Below are 10896 nucleotides of genomic sequence, written 5' to 3'. Positions count from 1 at the left end.
AAAACAACGTGCACAACAGCATGATGTGGACGCCATCGGAGGAGGGACACCCGAAGCAGTGCAAGCACGACAAGGGCTCGCAACGTGGCGCCAGTTTACTTACAATCAGACCATTGTCATTCGGCAATTGCTCAATGGATACTACTACCGAGACAACACCTGGAAGTTCTCGGTTCGTCCATCAGTTGATGCTTTTTGATGATCTGCACTCCTATAACCAATGGCTCTGCATGAAAACATGCAAGCGGTACGAGATCGACGCCGCCCTCACCTCATGCTGGATCAGCGGGAACATGCAACGAATACACCTGCGCCAAGCACATGTAAAGGACGCTGTGGCATTCGTGGAACAACAAACGCATAGTGACATCCCATCACGTGCTGAACAAGCTGCTCAAATGTACCACGCCATATTCGCCCCCCGACATGCTGAATATGAACATGATGACTGGTGAAAAGTCCGACTTCTATCGGAAATTCGTTGACGTTACCAAAGTGAATAACAACATCGTGGTATTCACAGCCGTAACACCATTTGTGTTGCCAAGTTTCCTCATCCATCTCCTCCTCAGCATGGGCAAATTCCACACAAAAGTTGATCTCCACTCCTGCCCCAACCTGAAATGTGCTTTCGTAAAAGCTGGCCCGATTCCTGACGGAGTAACTGACATTGCAAGTATTCACCACCTGGCACGTCGATATATTGAAGAACAACTCATGTGGCTCCCAATAGGAATGAGACAGGTCTCCAGGATTGTGCATGTGTTGGTGGCCGGATTGAAGCAATGCCTCTAGCGCCAGACACAGCCATCAGTGAAGCCACCAATGCACAACGACAGCAGCCCGAAACGAGTCGACAACACGCAGCGGAAAATGCCCTCAGCCTTCAGAACCTGCCCAACTTTCCTGACCACGCAGCACTGAAATCTCGCATCCCTGTGCATTACGTACCTGTTCTCCAGCAAACAGAAAACCATTCAAACGAATCATTGGAGGAGAAGCAAATTGCACTCAGCAATGCCATGTGCTATTTGCTGTGTGTTGCAGAACGCACTCCAACACAGACGATACGTCCATTCGGTTCCCTCTGTTCGTTGGTGGTCCTGGAGCAGGCAAAACCTTTCTCCTCCTTGTGTCAAGTGTACATCCATGTCGCTGGGATTCAACACACTTCTCGTGGCATATACAGTGCATTCAAAAAGTATTCAGACCCCTTCACTTTTTCACATTTTGTGATGTTGCAGCCTTATGCTGAAATTGTTTACATTCCTTTTTTCCCCCTCATCAATCTACACTCAATACCCCATAATGACAGAGAAAACATGATTTTAGAAAGTTTTGCAAATTGATTAAAAATAAAAAAAACTGAAATATCACATTGACGTAAGTATTCAGACCCTTAACTCAGTAGTTAGTGGAAGCACCTTTGGCAGTGATTACCGCCTCGGGGCTTCTTGGGTATGACACGACAAGCTTTGCACACCTGGATTTGGGGATTTTCTGCCATTCTTCTCTGCAGATCCTCAAGCTCTGTCAGGTTGGATGGGGACCGTCGGTGGACAGCCATTTTCAGGTCTCTCCAGAGATGTTTGATTGGGTTCAAGTCAGGGCTCTAGCTGGACCTTCACAGAGAGCAAGGAGGAACAGGTTATCACTGCTGCTACAGAGACTGCAATACACCCCTGTGTTGGCGCTGTCCTCAATGATGACCGAACTACCAATGTGACACTCCACTCAAGGACCTTCACAGAGTTGTCCCTAAGCCACTAATGCGTTGTCTTGGCTGTGTGCTTGGAGTCATTGTCCTGTTGGACGGTGAACCTTCGGCCCAGTCTCAGGTCCTGAGCGCTCTGTTTCAGGTTTTCATTAAGGACATCTCTGTACTTTGCTCCGTTCATTGTTCCCTCAACCCTGACTCGTCCCCCAGTCCCTCCTGCTGAAAAACACCCCCACAGCATGATGCTGCCACCACCATACTTCACCGTTGGGATGGTATTGGGCAGGTGATGAGCGGTGCCTGGTTTCCTCCAGGTATGACAATTAGAATTGACGCCAAACAGTTCAATCTTCGTTTCATCAGAACACAGAATCTTGTTCCTCACAGTCTGAGAGTCCTTTCGGTGCTTTTTTGCAAACTCCAAGCGGGCTTTCATGTGTCTCACTGAGGAGAGGCTTCCGTCTGGCCACTCTGCCATCAAGACCAGATCGGTGGAGTGTTGCAGTGATGGTTGTCCTTCTGGAGGTTTCTCACATCTCCACACAGAATCTCTGGAGCTCAGCCAGAGCGACCATCGGGTTCTTGGTCACCTCTTTCCAAGGCCCTTCTTCTCCCCTGATTGCTCAGTTTGGCCGGGCGGCCAGCTCTAGGAAGAGTCCTGGTTGTTCCAAACTTCTTCCATTTAAGAATTATGGAGGCCACTGCTCTTGGGAACCTTCAATGCAGCAGCAATTTTTTTGTAGGCTTCCCCAGATCTGTGCCTCGACACAATCCTGTCTCTGAGCTCTGCAGGCAGTTCCTTCGACCTCATGGCTTGGTTTTTGCTCCGATATGCATTGTCAGCTGTGAGACCTTTTATAGACAGGTGTGTGCCTTTCCAAATCATGTCCAATAAATTGAATTTACCACAGGTGGACTCCAATCAAAGTGTAGAAATATCTCAAAGATGATCAAGAGAAATGGGAGGCACCTGAGCTAAAATTCAAGTGTCATGGCAAAGGGTATGAATACTTATGTCAATGTGATATTTCAGTTTTTTATTTTTAATAAATTTGCAAAACTTTCTAAAATCCTGTTTTCTCTGTCATTATGGGGAATTGTGTGTGGATTGATGATGGAAAAAAAGAATTTAAACGATTTCAGCATAAGGCTGCAACATAAAGTGTGAAACAAGTGAAGGGGTCTGAATACTTTCTGAATGCACTGTACGTCTGAACGTGCACGACGTCTCGGTGGTGAACACCTACATCTAATTACTGGTGTGCCGGTGGTGGATATTGGTACACGCACAGTTCGACGAATTGCAGAACAATGCCTGCACAAGCTGGTCAGGTCCCCACTGAAAACGCAGGCTCTACGACAGATCAAGATTATGTTCGTCAAAGAGATTGGCTTGATTCCCGGTGAATTATTCGCCGCCCTGGATATGGTCATGCGACAACTCGATGCAAGCTCCGGCCCGTTTGGTGGAACTCGAAGTGTGGCCACGGGTGACAACCGTCAGCTGGCACCAATCGAAGGACAGGCCATATGGACCAGTTGCTATGCTGACCACTTGTCGCATACTCGTCCGACAACATTACGTCCGCTGCAGCTGTGACCCTCAGCTACACCGTCTGATTGAGCTTATGCGATGTAAGAAGCTGGGGGATGCAGAAATTTGGGAATTCTGCAACATCATGTGATGCCGTTGTGTTCCTCAGCAATTTGTACAAACATGGGCAGAAGTGCCGTCGGACGTATTGCAAGTATTTGGGAAGAGGCAAGCTGTGGATGTAGCCATTGAACAATTTCTGCAAAGCAAATGCAGTGACTGAACACTGCACTCTGCAACACATACTGCTGTCGATGAGGTCGAAACAACAAATGGCAACTGGCACTCAGCAAACGTCACGATCAGTCGGAAGCTCAACTACTCGTGCTCCGAACCGCAACATCTACTCCTTTATGAAGGCGCAATTATGCGTCTCACGTGCAATAACACGACATATGCCACGGTTTTCACAAGGACAATTATGCCTGGTGCGTGAAATGTTGATAATGTCATGCAACCAATGCAGCTCCCGCTCCAGCTCCAGCAACGTGTCAGAATCACCCTCATCCCAATGGGACAGCAGTCTGTGAACCCTGCAAACATTCCTGCAGAATGGGCAACATTCAACATTGCACGGCGATACTCCATGCCAAGCATTGTCGGACGCAGAATGACGAAGGGGTGAAGATACCAGTGACCACTGTGTTATTTTGTAGCCACGACCATCCACAAAGTGCAAGGCCAAACGTGTGTTAGAATGGCCACCCAGATCAATGAACGACAAAGCATGTATCGACTGTGGTCTCCCGAAATGCTGTTGGTGGTTCTCAGTCGTGTGCGCAGCCTGGCGGACATTATCTTCGTCGGAGACGTAGAGAACACAATGACAGCCACACAAACACTTCTTCGCCAATCCTCCAACCTCAGGACACTAATAGATGGGTTGCTGCAAAGCATCAACGTTCTCCACAATCCCATCCGTGTGGTTAACAGGGTCTTCAAACAGCAACTCATGAACTTGAACACAGATGATGGATTCGTGCACCTGCTTGTGAGCACAAAGGACACCGAAGTCATCGATAAAGGTGAAACGTGTCGTCGAAGGAGACAGCTCACTGAACACAACACAGAACAAGGATACAGGTTCACAAAGGACATGCACTACCGGCCCTGGGGGCTGTACACGTCCTCGTCACCACTTTCCCCGCAGCTGGCAGAGACCAAGAAAACGATCAACAGCGGAAAATCTTCGAGCTCCAATGGCACGGAGCTATAGCATGGCTTTGTCACAAGAACACCACGGCGATTCAACGTGTCGGATATCAGCTCTTCATTAAATGGCAACGGAGAAACAGCGAGTTGATGTGGATTAATTGTGGGACTGTAACAACACACCAAGAGGTCCAAGATCTACACCAACATCTCATGGTAGCAGAACCTGAAAACCCAAGTCCATTCCCCATCTGCAAGAGGACGACTAACCTAACCTCCTGAGACTTCAGCCAGCACAATCAAGCACAATGGATGGCAAATTGTTCAACGGTGCACCGTGTCTCTTTACACCTAAGGGACATAGCCACACAAGTGTGGTATTGTATCTCCTCTGCAAAGCCAACTTGCATTTTTATCACTCTTTACCAACTTTATTTTGACAATTGAACACAGGAATGCTCATCTCTCCCTCCCTTTTTGGTGAATAATGGCCGCCGCAACTGAGATAAGGGTGAGCCTTGAGGGAATTGGTGTGATGCTATGGGCATGTGACGAAACCCTCTGGGCAAGCTCCCAACGGAGATGTCTTATATGTGCACAAAGAACGAACTACCATAATACAAAGTTTTTTTTTTTACTCAGTACGAGAGAGAGAGAGAACTCTGTTGTGTTCTACAACCCTCATACACTATCCTAAAATGCCAATGTCATGATCAGCAATGTCATTCTCATTCTCATTCGTTCTGCAACTGAAGAATATTTTATCTGTTGTGTTCTGCAAATGAAATATAAATTGTGGTCAATCTGATAAATATTTGCATCGTCACTGCTATATCTTTCAATATTGTGTGCAAAATCACCTTTACTGCACGTGTTTAAAATGACGCAGTAATGACATGTTGACAATAATAGTTACACAGCACAGACATTCACTCCTTCGTTGTCGCTGCTGTATGATGCGTACCTCCCTCATTATTTCATTTTTATATCATTGCGTTACATTATTACTCGTTTCTGTCACATGCAAGAACAAGACTTGTATTGTATCTGCTGCAAATAAATTGCCAATAGTCTGGCGATTAATGATACAAAATGCTCCCGCTGTAAACGTCATCTGGTGTAGGTTATTCATGCGCAAATTGTCATAAGTTGGGCGACCTTGGCAAATGTGTACTTCGAGATATCAGGACGTGCAACGGGGCTCCAAAAAGCGAACTACGAAAGTCCGTTTTGGTGTTGCACGATGACATGTTCCATTATCTCGGGAACCGCTGGTCGGATTTTGACGAAATAAACGTCATTGTGTAGGGGACATGATTGCGCAAATTTCAAGAACACTGGCGACTGTGGACACTGATTCTACAGCTCCCCTCCCCAGACCCCGCGTCATTTCAGAATACAAGACTTAATGAGGCGCGTCGCCTTTTCAACAATTTGCCGACTTTGGCCGGTCATAGCGAACCGAAACAGGCACTTCCCAAAACATGCACGTGATATGGACGACACTGGACTGGCCGAGGATACCGCCTGCACCGGTCTCCATGCTCGGGATCAGACGCGGCAGGTGCTGAAAAACCGCGCATGCGCATTGGTCTAAAACAGTGTTTCCCTAACTTTATCCCCCCACGAACCCCCTGTGGATGTCAGAGGTGTCCACGAACCCCCAACTTTTCGAGACACGATCTGAGTTATTATTATAATATAATACGCATAACAGTGCTTCGTAAAAGATCAAGTTCATAGTGTAATATTGTAATGAAAACAAAACAAGAGATGAACAAATATTTATTCGGAAACTTCAAGATCAGATCACGAATTGTATCACGCATCGATCACCCATCACACACGATGAGACGGATGCTCCTGTTTTTCCTCCACGAGGCGTTTGATCCTCGGAGCTGTCTTGGAGAGGGCCACCCTCATGTCGGGGCCGATGTCAAGGCGTGCCCGCAGCTTTGTTTTCATGACGACCAACGCAGAGAACCCGGCTTCGCAGAGGTAGGTCGTGACGAAAGGCAGTGTCATTCGGAGCGCTTTCGCCGCTAGATTGGGGAAGGCCTCGTAGTTGCTTGCCCAAAACTCCGAGGGACTGGCGACAGTGGAGAACTGCAGCTTCAGGCGGCCAGAGGCCTTCAGCTCGATCAGATCATCCTTGAGCTCGTTGTCGTCGTCGATGTTGTAAATTAGAATCATGAAAGGATCCTGTATCCACGGATCGACCGACAGATTCGGAAAGTATCCATCAAAACTGTCAGACAGAGACTTCAGATGACCCTTGATGTCGACGACAAGCGTGGAGCAGAAATCATTCTGAGCGTCGTCATCTGCGAGGATTTGAGCGAGCTCCGGGAAGTTGACGAATGACCGCTTCTCCACGCGGTTGTTCCAAAGCCGCAGCTTTTCTCGAAGCGAGTTGATCCGTTCCGCTGCTTCGACGATCGTGAGGCTGCTCCCTTGAAGTGATATGTTGAGAGCGTTAAGGTGCCCGAAAAGGTCGCTGATGTACGCAAGCCTCGCGACGAAGACAGGGTCGCCGAAGTAGTCCGTCAAGTCGTTGCCTTTCTCACGCAGGAAAATTTCAATCTCCTGACGCAGCTGGAGGACGCGGTTCAGAATTTGGCCCCGGGATAGCCAACGCACCTCGGTGTAGTACAGAAGATGAGTGTATGCAGCACCGATGTCTTCACAGAAGACCTGGAAGAGGCGGTGGTTGAGAGCCCGAGGGCGGATGAAGTTCACTGCTGTGACAACGATAGCCATTACATCACCGAGCTCCTTGGGGAGCGTCTTGGTCGCAAGGGCGTGGCGATGGAGCACACAGTGTGTCACAATGACGTCGGGGCACTTGTCTTTCACCAGCGCAACGAACCCGGATCGCTTTCCCATCATCGCCGGGGCCCCATCCGTACACAACGATCCGAGCTTCGTCCACTCGATGCCGTTTTCTTCCATGAAATGGTTCACGATATTCATAATGTCCACCGATTTGGTTGTTGTTTTGAGAGGAGAACAGAACAGGAACTCTTCCTTCACAGCAAATCCCGCCAAGTAGCGTGCAAAAACCAGCAATTGACTGCAGCTCGCTACGTCGGTGGATTCGTCGAGTTGCAAGCTGAAATGGCAGCGCGATTCCCAGAGTTCTTGTGTGACCTGAGCCACAATATCCTTTGACACGTCTTCAATTCTGCGCTTGATGGTGTTGTTGCACAGGGGAACACTCTTGAGTTTCTTGGCCTCCTCGGGTCCGCAAACCAAGTTCGCCATCACCATGGCGCAGGGCTTTACAAGCGTTTCGCCAATCGTATGAGCCTTTTTGTCTTTTGCAATGAGGAGCGCTACTTCGTAGGAGGCTTCAAGGATAGGCTTCGTCGACGGTTGGAACCTGTGCCGAGTCAAGCTACCCTTCGCCATGAAGCGAGCTTTCTTGCTTCGGAACACGTCTTCAGAGTCGTTCTGATGAGTCGGATGGGTGCTGGCGAGGTGGGCTTTTAGCTTCGATGGCCTCATCGACGCCTCCGCCAGCACTTTGTAACACAGAACGCATTGCGGACGTTCAGTCCCATCCTTCTCCACAAACTTCATGAACCCCCACTTGATGTACAAATCATCATATTTGCGCTTCTTAGACATCATGGATTGCGGTCTGAATCTGTGAAAAAAATAAATATATATATGATGTTGATATAAATTATATGATATATCAGATTTTATTTCAACAAAAAGTACTCTAGTTTTGACTTTCAGAAACGTCTCACGAACCCCCTGGGATGGACTCACGCACCCCCTGGGGGTTCATGCACCCCAGTTAGGGAACCCCTGGTCTAAAAGGCGAACGCGGAGGCGCTTGATTCGGTCACGATTACCTCCTCCGATCAGTTGTACCGGTCGACTAGATTATCCCAGAAGCCTAAAAAATCCTGACATACTAGATAGGATCCAGGCCTCACCGACGAGACCAGTCGCACCTCTCCGCCTTGTGGTTGCATCAAAAACACCCGACAGAAATTGTCTCCGTTTTAAAAAAATGACAATTTGCAGCCCGATTCATGACGTCACGGCGCACAAAAGTACGGATATCTCGGGAACCGCTCATTAGATTTGGACAAGGTAAACGTCGTTTTGTGGAGGAGAACCATGCGCAGACGTCGATATCCATGGCGACCCTGACGGATCGGTGCTCCACGAGAAAGCTCGCCGGCCCCGCAACCTGCATAAAGTTTATGCCCCGCAAGCTGGATATCAATGCCCTGCAAGCTTGGGGAAGAAGACGACAGCCTCTCCGCGGCCTTCCCTACAAGTAACAAGAATTGTGAAACTAATGTCGCCACACAATCATCGAGCTGGCAGGCCAAGGTACAAGCCAAGGTCAAGACCAAGACCAAGGCATAGAACGTCCTTTTCAGGACGGGCGGCCATTCCGACCATCGAAAACCAGGTTTCCCCGCTCACACCACCGACCGTCCATCATCAAAGTGCCATCACTGGTGCAGTCGGTAGCGGGCAGACCTGTCAAGAGATGGAACTTCCGGAAGAAGGGAAAAAGTGGACGCAACTGCAACAGCACTACTCCAGAAGCTGGCTGCCACCCGTAGGACCAGATGGACTGAAATAGTTGAGTCGATCGATTTTACCCACTCTAGTCGCAAAGCGTGGCAGACCATGAACCAGCTGACAGGCAGAAATACAATGCCATTCAGGTGCCCGGTGACAGCAGACGCCATTGCGTCCCAGCTCCTGAAGAACGGTCGCTTCCCGGATGCAGACAAAAACTTTGCCCGCCTGACGTTGCGTGATGTGTCTTCTCTCTCTCCAGGGCGGCCAGCGCGGATGCCAATCTCTCTGGAGACTTCACAGCAGCCAAACTCAGCGCGGCCATGAGCAAACTCAAGCCGGGTAAGTCACCAGGCCGTGACAACATCCATCCGGAGTTCGTCATCCACCAGAGCACAACAACATCTGGTTGGCTGTGTTCGTTCTCCCAAGCTCCGGAAGACCTGGTGCCGTGCTTCCGTCATTGCCCTGCCCTGCCTGCTGAAATCCTTGCAGTAAAGGTTTGAAGGCACCGATGCGGCGTTCAAACAAAGATAGGAATTGGAAAATCCTGGAAGAAGGGTGTTCATACCTCCTGAAAATAAAGGATGGATCGGGTACACTAATGCATGCTGGTCCTAGAAAAACTGGCTTCATTGGCCTCGCAGCAAGCATGACCAGTGTATAACACCTCTTCCAGGAACTTGACGTGGAAAATCCACCGATGAACTACTTGCACATATAAGTTCAGTCAGGATCACATCGAGCTCTTCTTCTCAGCTGTCAGATGCAAAGGAGGATTTAATAACAATCCGACAAGTCAGCAATTTAAGGCAGCATTTCAGCGTTTGCTCATCAGAAATAACATCAAGTGTGGCACTGGAAACTGCATAATATGCGATGATATATCCATTCTTGATGTACTACCAGATGTTACACATGTAAATGGAAATACGGTGAGCTTGTCATCCATCAGTGTAGCACGAAAGTATGACATGTATGAACGAGACGCACCACTCCAATCTGACCATGACTATGCAGATGTACCAAATTTCATGGAATTGTCATCCGACAAAGAGGCTGCAGCGAATTACATAGCTGGCTATGTTGTGAAAATCGTAAAGAAAAGTTTACATTGCCAAAAATGCACGAAAGCACGAATTGAAGCAAATGGTAACAGTCATCCATTTGTTGCACTGAAGAATAGAGGACTTCAGAAACCATCTGCCAGTGTTGTGTCTGTGTGCATGGAAACTGAGAAATGTTTCAGAGACTGCTTAAGTCATCAGGGGATAGACTACCACAAGGTGGTGGTATTTCATCTGTCATTGCATTAGCTGTACTAGAAAACACAGCACACAAGCAACTGTTCTCTGAGCTACTTGGTCACATGTTTGACACCTCAGTAGAAGAAAATCATCTTCACATGCTCGGATTGCTCGTAAAGATTACGTCCCAGTGCTTCAAAGATACGGCTTCATCATCTTGGGAAATGCTACACGCAAAAACTTGTAGGCACCAACATCAGAAAACAGATGTCCAAATTTATTCTCTTCAGACATAAATAATTCATAGCATAAGGTGCAGTTAGCATATGTGCCTCTTGTGCATGGAACAATCTATCGATCTCAATGAGATCTTCTGCCTCTGTCACCATTTTAAAAAAGTCTCTGAAAACTCATCTCTTTGTATAATTGTTATCATTGTTCTATTGCTATGGTGGTTGCGTGCTTTTATTCAATCACATTTGTCATATAGTTTTGTACGCGCTTTGAGCCTCCTGGGAAAAGCACATTATGAATGCTAATGTAAAGTAAAAAATATGTGCACTCGATATTCCATTGCAATCAAAATGGTGAAGGTAGTGCCAATAATTGCAAAGACTTGCATATATAGGTTACAT

At 47.9% G+C, this 10896-nt stretch overlaps 1 protein-coding gene across 1 annotated transcript; it reads right to left on the bottom strand.

Moving 5' to 3' along the window:
- Positions 1-6302: 6302 nt before the first annotated feature.
- LOC137418435 (protein FAM200C-like) lies at positions 6303-8093 on the bottom strand. Its single transcript, XM_068104493.2, has one exon. It carries the CDS (start codon positions 8091-8093, stop codon positions 6303-6305), a length of 1791 nt encoding a protein of 596 aa, XP_067960594.2.
- Positions 8094-10896: the final 2803 nt, after the last annotated feature.

Source organism: Myxine glutinosa, chromosome 1 (assembly GCF_964187855.1).
Source record: "Myxine glutinosa chromosome 1, kmMyxGlut1.1, whole genome shotgun sequence".
Taxonomy (NCBI): Eukaryota; Metazoa; Chordata; class Myxini; order Myxiniformes; family Myxinidae; genus Myxine; species Myxine glutinosa.
Note: the sequence above shows the minus strand (reverse complement) of the source record. Positions and strands in the feature narration are given on the sequence as shown.